This window comes from Marmota monax, unplaced genomic scaffold (assembly GCF_021218885.2).
Source record: "Marmota monax isolate L192 unplaced genomic scaffold, Marmota_monax_Labrador192_F-V1.1 WCK01_AAM20220418_F8-fsc00019, whole genome shotgun sequence".
NCBI lineage: Eukaryota > Metazoa > Chordata > Mammalia > Rodentia > Sciuridae > Marmota > Marmota monax.
Window position 1 is genome coordinate 17,418,717 of NW_026695242.1, and position 15,947 is coordinate 17,434,663.

At 39.7% G+C, this 15,947-nt stretch overlaps 1 protein-coding gene across 33 annotated transcripts in view; it reads left to right on the forward strand.

Annotated features, from left to right (window-relative positions):
* Ank3 (ankyrin 3) overlaps positions 1–15,947 on the forward strand; it is a 639,364-nt gene that overhangs the window by 302,729 nt on the left and 320,688 nt on the right. For 5 of the 33 annotated variants that reach the window (XM_058577996.1, XM_058577997.1, XM_058578004.1 and 2 more), the window contains exon 1: positions 9,095–11,098. The exons of 3 other annotated variants lie outside the window; for them this stretch is intronic. In XM_058577996.1, coding sequence (XP_058433979.1) covers positions 10,985–11,098 — 114 coding nt within the window. In that variant the 5' untranslated portion in view covers positions 9,095–10,984. Of the gene's footprint in view, positions 1–9,092; positions 11,099–15,947 lie in introns of those variants that run through there. 25 more of the 33 variants (XM_058578001.1, XM_058578008.1, XM_058578014.1 and 22 more) reach the window with 11 other exon arrangements.

Sequence of the window (15,947 nt, forward strand, 5' to 3'; positions counted from 1 at the left end):
TCCCACTATCTTCATGGGGGGGAATGTAGACTTTGGCCAAATCTTGTTAGATCTTAATACTATGGCTACCAAAAAAACCAAAACATAACCAACAAAAAACTTGGAGCTTGTGATACGTATTTTATTCTCATTGACTGAGCCAATTTCCACCCATGAAGTGGTTAATAGAGTGTGCAGTCTGAAATGCTCAAGCGTGTCTAGGAGTGAGTATTGACACTTTCTGGAACCCAAATTCGATCTGATTTAAATTAGATGCACTCTGGAGAGAATTTTTTTAGAGTGGAACAAAGTGCTGTGAAATCACTACCTGTGCAGAATAGACCACAGATTTTAAATTTTTTTATTGATTTGATTTATTTGATTTGCTGTGGGAAGGAGCAACATCTAGACACAGATGGCGGGGTGTCCAGAGCTGAGTACGGGGCTCCTTGGGGTTGGAGGGGGCCAGGGGCGGACTCAGTACGCCCAGGTGCCTGCAGCAGCTCTGAGCCCAAGGCTCTGTTGTTCAGGCAGCTTTTTCCATGTCAACACCTGCTCATTAGGAACTGGACCAAGACTCCCAAAGAGCTCTCAGATGGCCCCAATTTTGTCTCCCTGCCAATCTGTGCTAGAATTTAATAACAACCTTGAGGTGAAACTTGGTCCTTTCCTAGTTGCTAATCCCCAAAACCATCTGGCCTTTCCCTTTCTCTGAATAATAATTTAGTATATGTGTGGAGGTGTGGGGGATGGGGTGGAACAAGGGAACAGACCTACCTTACATTTCTTAAAGGACAAGCCTCTTGATTTCAGAGAGTTAGGTATTACTTTGAGACCTAACCTTGTTCTTCCTGTAGCTTCCACATCTTTAATTGCCAGATAATTGTTTGAAATTCACACAATTCATTAATTATTAAGAAAACTCCAACTTTAGTTCTTCAATGAAATAATGCTGAAAAGAAACGTGTTAGTCTCATCATGATGCTGATGTTTTTAAAAAATGTTTTCTTTAGTTTTTCATTAGTTTTAGTACAGAATTCATAGGCAGAACATTCTTCATAAATATTTGCTTATTCCTATACCTTACTCAGCAAAGTAATTAAAGTAACTTAGTAGAAAATATACAGAATATAATACTAAACTACAAATAAAGTGTAAAGTGTCAGTATTTCCTCTATCTTCTTCCCACCCGGGGAAGGACCTAGAACATGGTGAACCAGATGTCGTGGGCATTTGTTGAGTTTGGGTGTCTTTTCAGCATGTATGAGTTATGCTACTTGAATAAATGAGATACCCCATGAATTATTTGTTAAAGAAGTAAATTAAAGAAATTTTATCCATATGAATGTGGTGTAGGAAATGCACATAGCAGCATGTGTCTTTCCATCACTCACATGACAGGTGTCGTGTTCAAGTCCACAGAGTAGATTTCTGTGGGTATTACATGTATGTGCACATACACCTGTGTGTATTTGCATATATGTAAGTGCATAGACATGTATATTCTTTTTTATTGTTTTGTTTTCTATATTTTTAATATAGGGGAATTGAATATCCTTTTTCATATGCTTATAATGGTCATTTATATTCATTCTTCTGTAATTTAACTTCACATTTATTTGCTCGATTTTATCTTGTGGATGTGGTCATGTTTTTTTGTTTTTTTTTCTTTAATTTTTATTGTTGGTTGTTCAAAACATTACATAGTTCTTGACAAATCATATTTCACACTTTGATTCAAGTGGGTTATGAACTCCCATTTTTACCCCGTATACAGATTGCAGCATCACATCGGTTACACATCCACTGTTTTACATATTGCTATACTAGTGTCTGTTGTATTCTGATGCCTTTCCTATCCTCTACTATCCCCCATCCCCTCCCCTCTTCTCTCTCTACCCCCTCTACTGTCATTCATTTCTCCCCCTTGTTTTTTTTTTTCCCCTTTCCCCTCACTTCCTCTTGTATGTAATTTTGTATAACCCTGAGGGTCTCCTTCCATTTCCATGCAATTTCCCTTCTCTTTCCTTTTCCCCTCCCACCTCTCACCCCTGTTTAATGTTAATCTTCTTCTCATGCTCTTCCTCCCAACTCTGTTCTTAGTTACTCTCCTTATAGCAAAGAAACATGTATATTCTTGTAAATATTCTAGATATTGGGTTTTGATTCTGCCATCCATTAGAGACCGTCCAAGCATAACTCAGTGTGATGCCTTAGAAGAGGGGTGAGCAAATTATAGTTTATGGACCAGCTCTAACCTGATTTTGGTACAGCCTACAATTAACAATGCTGTTTACATTAGTAAAAGACTAGAAAATAACCAAAAGAATAATATTGACAACACATGAAATTCAAGTGTCAGTGTCATAAAGTTTGAATCAGAGCCATGTTCATTAACGTATGGTCTCTGGCTACTTTTGTACAGCCGATTCCCGAAGGTGTAACAGAGTACCTGGCCTGCAGAACCTAAAATATTTACTATCTGACACTTTATCTTGCTCATCCCTATGTTAGAAGATACAAAAATGAAGTAGGATGAAATCTGCCCGAGTTGAACTAAATTTTACAGTATTGAAAAGAAGTTGCCCCTTTACTTTGGTTCTTTTCTTTTTTTTTTAGTTTTACTGATTTTTTTAATATTTATTTTTTTAGTTGTAGTTGGACACTATACCTTTATTTATTTTTTATGTGGTGCTGAGGATCGAACCCAGGGCCTCACACATGCTAGGCGAGTGTTCTACCGCTGAGCTACAACCCCAGCCTGATTTTATTTTTTTTAAATACACAACAGCGGAATGCATTACAATTCTTATTACACATATAGAGTACAATTTTTCATATCTTTGTATAGAGTACATTCGTGCCAATTCCTGCCTTTGTACATGTACTTTGTTTTTATTTTTGCATTACAATTCTTATTACACTAATATACCACAATTTTTTCATATCTCTGTTTATATATTAAGTATGTTGACACCCAATTCGAGTCTTCATACATGTACTTTGGATACTTGGTTCTTTTTAAAGAGAAATTGGAAAAGAATGAGAAAATTGGTCTCATTTTTTATCTTTTCTAAAGGGCCTCATAACATTTTCCCTTAAATATGTAACAGGATGTTTTCACTATTCGAAGTTTAATAACTTGTGATCATACCCTGACATGGTAAAAGAAAGGCAAGTAAAAAGTTACAAATCTGTGGGAAATGAAGCTTAATGGTTTACCATGTGAATTCTAAATCAATATGAAAGAAACCTACCAGAACTTCCCAAGTGGTGGGACAGTAAAGAGGAGAGGAAATCCCAACCCACTTAGGGACCCCAGTGCCAGGCTGCACTAGTCCATCCTGTGCTTCAGAGTATTGCATGTTTTCTGTGATGCTCGTGTATAGGCATGAGTTGTTGAAACCTATTGGTAAGATCGGGAGGAAGCAAAAGTTGTTTCCACTTTGCAGAAGAATGGGGCTGTAAGTTCTGCATGCAGCTCTTTCTGTGCCTGTAAGTCAGTGCTAAATCCAAGAAAAAAAGAATTATTTTATTATTGTCATAAAATATGTTCAGAGTTGGTATGTCCCACATTATAATAAAGAATTATTACCTGACTTTTGTGTAAAATTTGACAGGTTGTGTACACTGTATCTGGCATAGTGTTTAGCTGTTATTCTGCCCTTGGCCATTGTTAGTATGGCCCCATAAATGAACTAATTAAGTGCTTCATTCCCTCAAAATAAGACTGTTTGCTTTCTGTGTGCAATTTCATCCCTTTTCCACATGATCAGCAATGATCAGAGTTCTTAAAAGAAATGTTTTCAAAATGAGCTTACTCTCCTTATATCTTGATCAGAATACAACAACAGAAAAAGGGGAGACACATCAATCATTGCCTCATCCCTGTCATTGTATTTGAGCATCACAAAGTGTGTATGCTGGGAGAGAGACTTCAGAACCTTTACCTTTAACAGAGACACAGGAACTGTTAGAAGAACAAGGATTTCTCTAAGGTCTCAGGGACTTAGTAATGGAATATGTTAGTTTGATCACTTGCATTATTTTTCCTTTAGGCCACCTTAAATATAATTATCATATCAATAGTAAAGAACAAGAAGTCAGTGAAATATTAAATCATAGGATATGTTATGTTTGGCTGTGAAACAAAACACATTTCCACAAAGTACCTAGGAAAATATATACCATTATTCAGCAGTCATACTCCATCAGTCTCTTTAGAATTGTTATTAAACTACTAATAAAAAGGTGATGGGAGCTATAATTATCCAGACAACATAGAAGATAAGTGATACAGAAGCCTATTATTTATCTTCCATATTAAATGTATCAGAATCAAACATGCTACTTGAGAGAAAACATTCATGGTTCACTATCAAATAACTTTCTTGATTTAGAGGATAATTTTGGAGAATTGCTATCTGAATAGAGTGGAATACCTAATTCAATTGACTCCTCGCTATCTTGTTTATTTTTCCTGGTAAATGTTAAGCATGGAAAGAAGCAAAGAGCCTTATTAACAAGTATCCGCTACCCAAGCACTTCCAATTCAATCATCCTATCTTTCTTTTCATAGCACTTATTACTTTGTGAAATTATCTTATTACTTATTTGCTGTCTCCTCCTGTGTGAGTAAGATTGGAAGCTTTAGTGAGTGACCTTCATTGGCTTTTCACCACTGTACCACTGACACTTGCAACAGTACTCAGGGGCAAAGGGAATCCCATACTGTCTGTTCAGTGCATGAGAAGTTGGCTGTGTTGATTAGGGCATGTGGGGTTCAGTGGTGAAACGGTAAAATCTGTGGACGGGGAAGTGTCTTCATTCCTCACCTAGAAAGCACTGTTTGGAGCTTGGACCTTTTCATTCTATCTTCTACGTGCTTACAGCCTCTTCTGCTGCACCTACATGTATGTTTTAAGTGTTGGTTTGCTTGGCTTTCTCTCATTCATGAGCCTGGCCCAGAGACCAGACACAGTGACCAGCAGAGTGAGTGAGTAGGGGAGTCCTTAGATGCTTCTTTTAGCAAAGTGCCTGAGAACCGAGTTTTTGTGCTTCATGCCTTCCTATAGGAAACAGTGACTGACTGAAAAGTGTCCTCTGATGTTTATTTGGAGAAACTGCTACCTTCAGGAAGACATACTTTGGCAAACAGGGCTTTTTTTTTTTTTTTTTTTTTTTTTAGCGTAAGACTACTTTAGTCATGCACATCATTTCAGATTTCTAATCACCACATTTTCAAAGATTTTAAAAAGTGAAGTTAGTGCCAGGTATGGTGGTACACGCTTAGAATCCCAGCAATAAAGGAAGCTGAGGCAGGAGGATCACAAGTTCAAAGCCAGCCTCTGTAACTTGGGTAACTTAAAGCAAGACCCATATGAAAATAAAAAAGTTAGGAATGTAGCTCAGTGGTAAAGTGCCCTGGGTTAAATTCCCAGTATAAAAAAATCCCATGAAATTAGTAACATGTTATCTAAGTAGACATATCCAAAATATTATTTTGATATAAATCAATATGCAAAATTATTGACTTTTTAAAAATAAAATTAAGTTTTGGAATCTATGTAGTTTACATTTCAGTTTGAGGGCTAAGTTTTCATTGGAAATATTTGATCTGCATTTTATTTCATAAAACTTAAAGTAAGAAAAGTAAATTTGTATATTCAAATTGTTCCAAATACATATATTTGTGTTCTATTATCTGAATTAAACATCGTTTTTAGGCTTAAATTTTTAAATATAATTCAAAATTCAGTTTTCTGGTTACACTCTTCTTATTTCAGGATGAGTAGCCACATTTGGGTATAGGCTACTGTGTTAGTGCAAATTATTATTTCTTTTAATAAACCTTTCCTAGATATGTTCTTTTATTTCCAAATTCCAGCACCTCCTATCACCTTAAAGCAGTGCATTCAGGTGTAGTGAGGGGATATCTTCAGAGCTAGCTGGCCTTGCTTCTGCCTTCTCTAAGAAGAGGCGCTCAAGGGGGAAATTGCATGGCCCCTTTGCTTTGTTTGCATACCACTCCTGGTGTGAGCTGTTCCTCAGTGCCCTGCCAAGCACTACCAGTCCACTCTCCCAGGTGAGGCAGAAATCAGGGATGTATCTTCAGGGCCTTCCACATACAGAGAAAGATCTCCTCTCTGCTGACCAGTGTGGGTGTGACGGAGAGTCCATGGGGAGGCCATCCCTGCATGTCTGCCCCCATCTGCCCATGTGAGGTCACTGAAGCAGCTGGCGTGCCAGGGACCAGCTGGCTTTCTCTCCAGTGCTGAGGTCAGACTGGTTAGTAGGATGAACAGCACACTCTGGGGAAGGAAGACAGATTGAATGCTAAGACAGATGGTACCAAGGCCAGTGCTCATGAGTCCAGAGGTACCACTCCCTGCAAGGAATGTGGACCTTCTGTCCTTTGGGGATATCCAGCCACACTTTTTTTTTTTTTTTTGAATAAGGACATCATGTGTCTTATCTAAAAACTCCTGTGACTAGGATTTCAGAAGTCCCCCACGTTGCTTCTCATTTATAACCATTGACAGATTTAGTGATTGTTTTCTTTCTTGTCCCCCACACCACTCAGAAACTACTCAAGGTCTCTTGATATCATCTCTATCTAGGATTCCAAAATTAATGAAATGACAATAGATCCATTTTTCTTGGTGAAGGAATAATATTTTGACTGTCTCTTAGGGTGAGGCTGTGCTGCTGCTGCTGCTGAGAAAACTGGAGTGGGTGCAGCACAAAATGGTTTTCCTTCCATCAAAACATATACTTATTTTGTCACTGAGAACCTGGAGTAGGCTTAGAAAAGTCATCTCTTTTTTCATTTTTGCACTTTCCCCCATTTCCACTAATTTATACATCACCTCCCCTTCCACTTCTCACACCACTACAAATCTTTTCAAAGTGCACAGCTATTGTAACTTCAGAATCTCCAAGTGGCAGTGTCATCTCCATAGAAATCGCGTGCATTGTTGTTTGTGTCTCCACATTGTTGAGCTGAATTGACAATGTGAAATGACAACTCAGCATAGGCAAGTTATCAATCGGCTGAACTAACTTTCAAAGCTTGCCATGAAATCTTGGAGAGGTATATGCAAAAATTGAGGAGGAAGAAAATTCTCTGGCTTTGGTATTGAAAGACTGTAAAACCTCCCAGTGAATTGCTTTGGCTTCATTTTCAGTGGAATATTTAGTCACAATTGTTTGATTCCTGGATTTGATATTATTTGGGGTATAACCACGACTCCGTTTGCCAAACTTGAAAGTGGTTTTTATTTTTATTTTTTTGTAATAGTTTCATGGTCTAATGATGCATAGGCAGCAAGTACTCTAGATGACACTCATTATCCCTAGCAAGGAATTAAGAATTAATGTGGAACAAAATGAAAATTTTAAGAGGAGTCACTTTTTGCATGGCTCCTAGTGAAAAGGGACAAGCAAGAAGAAGACTGGGACTCTTGGCTGCAGAGTGCTGGCTTCCAAATTGTGCTCATCAAAGCAACCTTTCAGAGGAATGTTGGGGGAGCCAAAGTGATGGGGCTCCAGGACACCATGCCTTCAGCTCAGCCTGGCAGCTCTACTGGTGCACTCATTATACTTGCCTTTCCAGTACAACTTAAGAAAGTCCTCTTTGGCTAGTAAAAGGTCACTCCTGTCCTATATTTTGAAAGGATGGTTTGGGAATTCTTGCACTTGGGATTTTTATAAAATAAGAATAAAATTTTTCCCCCTGGGAAATTACTGAAGAATTGTTATTCTTTTCCTGTCAGTAGCTTTGACAGTCCACAGGCTGATAGCCACATCCTGTGCAAGTGCTGTCCTTGTGGAGTGGGACTGAGGACGTTGCTCTAGAGTAACCGAACTTTGTATCATTGTTTCCTACAATGCGGTGTCTGCATCCCATTCTTGTTAGAGTTGGGGACCTGCCATGCTCCTCAGACACACAAGTATGCTCTGGCTAGAGAGGCACTTCCGGTTTGAAGATTTGTACCAGTTCTATGGTCTCCCCAAAGACATCAAACTTTTAAGACTTACATAGAAAAGTTTGAAATGAAGGTTTTTAAAAGTTCTTTTAATGCCTCAATTTCAGCCATAATAAAGACTTATTTTGTTATTGAAAATAATAAAATCGTATATTATTTAGGGTAGGGGAGCCAGCATCCCTAGGTCTCTTGGGTCCATGTCTGTGTATTGAAAATAAGTACAGAAAGAGACTAGGAGTTTCCTTACAGGATGTGTGCTGGATGGAGAAGAAGGGGCTGAGCCTTTAGTCTTCTGATAATAAAAACTTAGGACCACAGAGCCGACTTCCTTGGCAGAGTTTCTGTTTGGAGTTCAGTTTAGAAATGGAAGACTTATTCAAAGAATAATAATTTTCTATAAGAAAGAAAATCCAAATAAACATGCTATGCCTTAGTTTTTATTTTTAACATATTATATAAAGGAAAATATGAGTTGATGAAAATTCACACCATGGTGTCCTAAAAGTCATGGTGCATTCTCAATTTCTGGTTACTCGGGGGAAGCAAAGAACTTTTCTAGACCTAAATAGGTTGAAATATACCGGTGGCTCATTTTCCTGTTTTTTCAGGTGTGCTTTTGCTCATGGAGATCAATGAGACATAAAATGCTTTGCCAGCCTCAGATGGAAATGTTACCTTGTACAAGGGTACTTATAAATACAGAACATTTTAAAGAATAATTAGTGTCTATAAGGAATTAAAAGAAAAGGTTCAGGAGCCAGTGGGAAAGCAGCCAGTTTTCTAGTTGGCTGTCCTCTTCAACTTGCAGAGAATAAGGAAAAGAAGTTGTATGAATGTTCCTCAAAAGTATAGGGTGGTTTAAATGGGACAAAAGTATAGAAAGTGTTCATTTTAACTCTTTACCCCAATCATTAGTTTTACAATAAAATATCCTGGTACAGAAACACTACTTTTTACAGCAGGCCCAATGTGGTTTTTTTCACTTTTAAGTCTGAGTTACTTTTTCTTTTCTTGTTTGTTTGTTTGTTTGAACCCAGGGGCACTTTGCATTGAGCCACATCCACAGCCCTCCCTCCCCCACCCCCCGACTTTATGTGTGTGTCTGTGTGAGTGTGTGTGTGTATTATTTAGAGACAGGGCAACAGGGTCTCCTGAATTGCTTAGGGCCTTGCTAAGTGGCAGAGGCTGGCTTTGAACTTGAGATCCTCCTGCCTCAGCCTCCCTAGCTACTGGATTACAGGAGTGTGCCCCCACATCTGACTGAGTTACATTTAATTCTCCACTCTCATTCCTCCCCTCCCCTTCCTTTTTTCATCAAATAGTGGTTTCATAGGCAATACAGAAACTTTCTAGAACTCTATTTATTAAGTCAGTTTCTGTAGAAAGCACACATAAGCAGTGGTGCGTGTAGTAGGCCCTCAGTAACTATGACCAGAGTGATTTGCACATAGTTTTCAGAAGTGTACAGTCCACTTGAAGTAAGACTGAGATGCTGTGGGGTCTCAGTCTTTCCCTTCCTGTTTTCTGTCACTCCTGGCAGAACTTGAAAGGACCCTACAAAGGAAGAAAGGGGAAAATCTTTGATCTCCGCATCAGAAACGCAGAAAAGTTACAGGCAAGGGTTCACACTTGTGCTCCAGAGAACCCCAGCCGCATCCTCATGGATGTGCTGGACTTTGTGCTCCACCCTTTGCACACCTTAAAGTCAGCCCCACAAAGCTGCTTACATCAACCTCCAAGGTTATGCTGTTCAGAATTCTAAGTACACACAATAAGTCTTTTCAGTGGAACATCATCTTTTTATTCTCCTTGTTTTCTTGGTGAAATTGGGGTTTCTTTCCTCAGGTCCACGTGTTTTAGGCCCACTCTGATATTTCAGCAATTTCTTCCGAGTATTGTGTGTGTGTGTGTGTAAATGATTTCCACTTATTAGATTCTTTCCAGTCTGTGCATCCTCGCAGAAGACAACCCGGCAGGCTTTGAGCACTGCTGCTGCTTCACTTCACATAATGAATATTCAGAGGCTGCAGTCATTGAGGACTCAGGTGGCAAAAATAGTAAGGTGATTGAAGCAAACCCTAACATGAAAGCCAAATCTGCATTTCAGTGACTCGAACTCTGATTACAGCAGATTCAGATTCCTCGTTCTCTGACCCTGGGACCACATGAGAGGAGAGTCCTGGGGAACCTCCTATGAATCGGGCATCTGTTCCATACACCAACATGCTCCACGTCTTTCTGTATGATGTGTTGTAATCAGCGTGTTGTTTTTAAAAGACAACAAGCCCTTCTGTAGCCCTCTCCACAGAATGCATCGGGGCTGATAACAGCATAAAGGACACACTGTTGAGACCGGCAATGCATGCATTGTTTTCCTCATAATGCAGTCAGGATCGCCATAGGAAAATTGAGCATATTTTTTTTGAAGTCTTATTTTATATATTTTTGTCACCATCAGCAGTTGAACTAAAGTAGGAACTGCTCCATTCTATGACGGGTTAAATTCTGCTCTGTGCTGATCTAGTGGTGATGTATAAATTGCAGCCCTTTCTTTCTTTTTGAAGGATTCTAAAATAGTTTTGGAGAATCAGTGCTGGATTTTTGCTTCTGCATGTGTGGTGACTCTTGATTTTTTCCCTTTGGAGGAGCATCCTTTGCAGCATTCCCCCTTCCGAGGAATCACTTAGACACTTCCAGCTGGTGGCAGGGGATACAGCCATAATACAGCTTCCTCTGTCCCAGCTGTCTCCACTACGGTAAATGCATTATGATGGCTGCACCCGTGTGTCGAGGCTCAGGTGAAGGAAGGTGTAGGATGGAGTCTGGACCCCACCGTTTGGCTTTCTAAATGCTTCAGCTTCTCCAGCATCTCTGCCTTTTGAATGTCTTCCTGCTTCCAGTCAAAGGCTTTTCTCCAGTGAGTGGGATGCTGCTGCACGCCTGATTAAAGGTGCCTGAGGATATCACCTTTTACACGGAAGCCCTGCGTGCTTTAACAGGATCTTTTTTAATGCATTATGGCTCATGCAGCCTCACAATTAAAGAAAAACAGGGATTTAGAGATCAATGCTGAAGAAGAGACTGAGAAAAAAAGAAAACATCGCAAACGGTCCCGGGATCGGAAGAAAAAGGTAGCTATGTATGCCAGAGCTCAGATCTTGCCTAGATTCTTTTTTTTGTTTTAGTCTCCTCCTGGCATCTGTGAGAAGCGTGAAGGGGGTCTTTTCACATGCTGTATAGAGTGTCAATCGGGTGTGTAAATGGGGAATGGATGGTCTAGCCCTGTAGTGGAGACTGGCCACAGGCTGGGCATGGTGTAGACAGGCAAGGCTTTTCTCCTGGGGAGGGATTGCAGGGCTATGCGGAAGGTGTGTCTCACTTCACAGAGGCACCACCGGCATGTTTCCACAACACAGGAAGGTGCTGGGAGGGAGTTAAAAAGTAGTTTCTGCACAGCCGGTCAAGGTTAAATGTACTGCGGTGACTTAGTTTTGAGGGAGACCCCAGAGAGTCAGGCTTTGTACTTCTTAGAGGTCTGTCTCGTGGAAAAGGAGCTTTTGTGCTGGAACTGTGTCACATGCATGCGTTTCTGAGGCTGATCTGTGACCTTAAAGACGTAGCAGAAAAGTCATTTCCTGCTTTGCTGCTTTTCCTCTTTCTTTCCTGGCGCCCCTCATTTCTATAAGGTGCTTTTAGTTTGGTTGTACAATGGGAATAAGCTGCTACAAATAACTTTCTGTTGTGAAATAAAGCTGAAACCACATAGGTTTGCATTTGCCTGCTGGGTGAGTGATTATCCTAAATGCAGGAATTCCCGTGACATGGCCGGGACCTGCAGCCTTTAGCACTGATTGCTTGAGCTCTGAGCTCAGGCGTGGATGATCCCCTACTGATACCCCAAGCCAGGGGGGGAGAACAGGGAATGTGTTTTAGGTCAGTGGTGTTTTTTTTCATAGCCAGAGAGTACTTACTGTTTGGAGGCTTTCCCTTAAATACACTGCTAGGGACTGGCTGGGAGTAAGGCCCCAAAGCACCTTTTCCTCCATGACAATTAATCAAAATGGACTAAAACTCTGTGATTTAAATATGGAAGTCAGGTCATAAAGCATTTTTATGTGTCTTTGTGAGAATCCCCAAGGGAAAGATATTCTTAATTTGCCCTGAGCATTGGTGCATGTGCCTTATAAATGACATGCAGGTTTCATCTGCCACATGTACAGGAGTGACTGTGGCTATTTTTGGTCCCTTTGCCATTTTCTTCTGAGTTGGTGTCTATAGGAGAAGGCTCTCCACCTCATGGCAGAGCAGACTTTGAGAGACTGAATTTGGAGGACTGTATGTTTAGCTGCAAGATGTTAAATATAGATGGTTCCCACTTTGATATGCTTGTAAATAAACTTCTTGAATACATTTTCAAAAAAGTGCAAACTTGGGGTAAGAAGTTGTATGCAGGCGTATTCCAAAGCCTTCAACAGCCTGGTGGTTATGAAATGGCCATGTCTTGCTACATTCTGCTCTAGTTTTATCATATTAGGTTTTTCTTGGGGAAGGTCACTACTGATTGCCCTTTCTCCACACATCTCTGACCCCACCACTCACACCATGATAAATGGGCTTCTAAGACACATAAGGAAAGAGACGTATATTTGTATAAAGATACCATGTCATCCTTGAAGTCGACACCATGTGAAAGAGTTGTTAGCCTTGCCAGGCTTCAGTGCAGCAGTGTCCTGTGGCAGCTTTTGTGCCTGGGCCCCTGTTTGACTTGGAAGCAAAACAGGGCAGGGGTGAGGCAAAGGGTGTTTCAGGACTCATTGAGCTGAAGCTAATGCTTTGTGGACCCAAATGCTTTGTTATGAATACAACAGAGCCTGTCTAATGTAAATCTCTTAGCAACCAGAAGGAAACATGGAGAAATATCAATATCACTATTGTAAATGTGCAAACGGATTTAGGTGTTCTCAGGACACTCATGAAGTAGATCCAGAAAGTGGCTCATGGATCACACATTCACTGCTGTTGTCCTCATTAACTCATAACATAGTATAATAGGTACAGATCAAAGATCCAGTGTGTTATGCCAGGTGCAGTGTTTGTAGTCAAATTACTTCATTGACTACTTTGGTACAGAGTTAAAAATTCAGTTATTTTTGAAGGCACATTCTAGACTTCTTTTAGTGTTACAGCATATTTAACCTTTAGTCCCTACAAAGTGAATTGTTTTGACTCTGAGTTTTTTTTTTTTTTTCTTCTTCTAAGATCCTAATTAAGGCCTGTGGGCTACTTTGTTCTATAATATAGGCCCCATGCCAATAGAAAAAAAAACCTGCTTTTAAATATAATTTTCTGGATTATTGTGGGGATAGTTGCTCCTATTCCTATGCAGAAGTATCCTCTAGGATCTTTGAGTTACATAAAAGTAGTTCTGAGGGTACTCATAAAAGCACTAAATAGAAAAGTTTAGGAAGTATCTAAGCCTCTATTATCTACTAGTAGTTAAAAGTGTGTGATTTACAAAATAAAGAATTTGGACCATGGCAATCTTGCAGTTTAGGCTGGGGCAAGCCCCAGATGAACCTGTCTTGATGATATCTATATGACACAGTGTTATACACTAGGGACTATTGATAAGTATTATAATCAAATCATAATGTAGACAGCACTGGATTCACATTTCATCAGGTTCTTAAACTGGAGAGTTACAAGAGTTACAGAGTGTCTATGTTGAATACTCTAACCATAAATAAGTAATTACCAGTAACCCCCCCCCAGTATAGAGATCTTCTAGGAATTTATAGTTAGTTGAATTTTAATAAAGATGTATTTTATTCTTGATACAACTGAAGTAGTGTCAAGAAAAAAAGAAATCTTCCCATTGGTTTAAAAGAAATGCTTCTGGGTAGGTGCATATTTTGATTATTTAAGTGCTTTGCATTCAACCCAGGGCCTTGCTTATGCTAAGCACATACTCTACCACTGAGCTACTTACCTGACCCTAAACCTTCATCTTTTATCACCAATTTTTCTGTCTTAAAGGAAAAATAAAAAGAGGTTTTAATGAGTATGTAGTTTGAAACAGCTTAACAATGTATTTACAAATATCTCTTACCTACAGTTTCCCATTGCTTTCCCTGGCTTCTTTCCATTTTTCCCTTCACACTTCTTCCCTGACGGGCTGCTTAGTCGGCAGCTGGTGGAAGATACACCAAAGAAATCCAGAGAGCCCCTAGAAGTGTTGATGCTAGGTCCCTGGCCTAAACAAACTAGAGAGGAGCTCTTCATGCCCCCTTCTTCCAGCAGGCTCCCTGACCCATCCTCCCTTGAACCCATGATGGTTTGTGTCAAAAATGCCCTTCTTGTAGTACAAGACATAGTCCCTGAATATCCCTTGTTGCCACTAGCTTCTCGTGCCACATTAACTGCATATTTTGTTGTCTTTGTCATTTCTTCGAAATATATAAAATACATTTCAATTGTGAGAAATATCAAGATAATAACCTTAATATATTCAATAAATGGATTTTTAAATATATGAATATATGTTCCTATATGTTGACTATGTTTTGTTAAAAACATTTAAGGCAACCTAAGGAAATTTATACTACAAAAGAAAGTATAATGGAGTTCATTTCTATGTATGTAACTGATACAGTGCTAGATACTGGGCTAAGTAGCAACTAATTATGTGATTAATATAATTTCTGTGTAGTGATGTCAAATTCATAGTTAATCAGTGGGAGAGCAGGAATACATATTCGTTGCTTCATCTTGTATTCACATATTCTTTTAGCAAACATTTATCGAGGGACTTCTGTGGACCACACATTGCATCAAATGTTGGAGACAAAACTGAACCAAGAGTAGTGGCAACAGTTGAGTGTCTCCCGTAGAGTTGATAAAGACAAGAGCATCACCCATCACCCAAGCTAAGGTCTGAAAAGTCAGTAGCTACAAGAGCCCTTAGAAAGACCCCCACATGACTCTGATGGACTCAGAAGAGTCTCTGTGAAACTAAGCCTTAGAGGAGGAGTCAAAGCAGAACAGGAACCCCATGCTCAAAATGATGGAAGTAGGAGAGGCTATTTGAATATGAGGGAAATAAACAATATTGGAAAGCTTTCAGCCAAGGAGGCCTGAGTTTGTGCTAAGAAAAATAGGTGGGGGCCAGGGCATGAAGACTCACATGTGTCCCCTTATAGGGTTTGGAAACATGCCTGCTGAAAGGAGGGAGAAACTTCCATGGTGGTTGTAGGCAGAGCAGACCGTGAATAGCTTTATGGTTTGGCGCCATTGCTCACGCATCAGTGTCATAGACAGCAGCAGGGAGAGCAGTCAGGAAGCTCTGATGAGATCCAGGCATGAGATGCCGAGAGGCTGAACCATGGGGAGACTCTGCCAATGGAGAGGGGGTGTAGCATGCGAAAGATATTTAAGGGAAGACTCAGTAGAACTTGGCAATGGATTATAGGTAGGAAGTGAGAAAGGGAGATCAGATTCTAGGGTAACTGCCAAGTTCCTGGCTTCAAGGGGAAGATGAAGAATTAAGTTTCCTGAATTTGTGTCTTTTCTCCCTGGACATTTCTTGACCATTTATTATGTATCCAAGTTTTACATTGCTTTGTAGGCAGGGGCTCACGATAACGTACAAAGAACGTGTTTTTATTTTCTCCATTTTGTAGATGAAGAAATTGAAGCATGAACGTTCAAGTTAGTTGCCAGAAGTTCCCAAAGTGGTTGGTGGGAGAGAGAGGTTCCGGTTGGGTCAGTCCAGCTTTCTGGCTGTGTTCTAACCACACCTACATGACATTAGTAGTGAGCAGCATTAATATTTTCATAGCTATACATCAAAGTTGGCTTATTTCAGAAAATCTTGTAAATCATCTATTTCTTATGCATCTGAAACTTTAAATAGATTTTGTGTCTCTAAGTAACCCACTATTGTAATGGGCCTGTTTTTCTTAATTTTTATAATAGATTTTA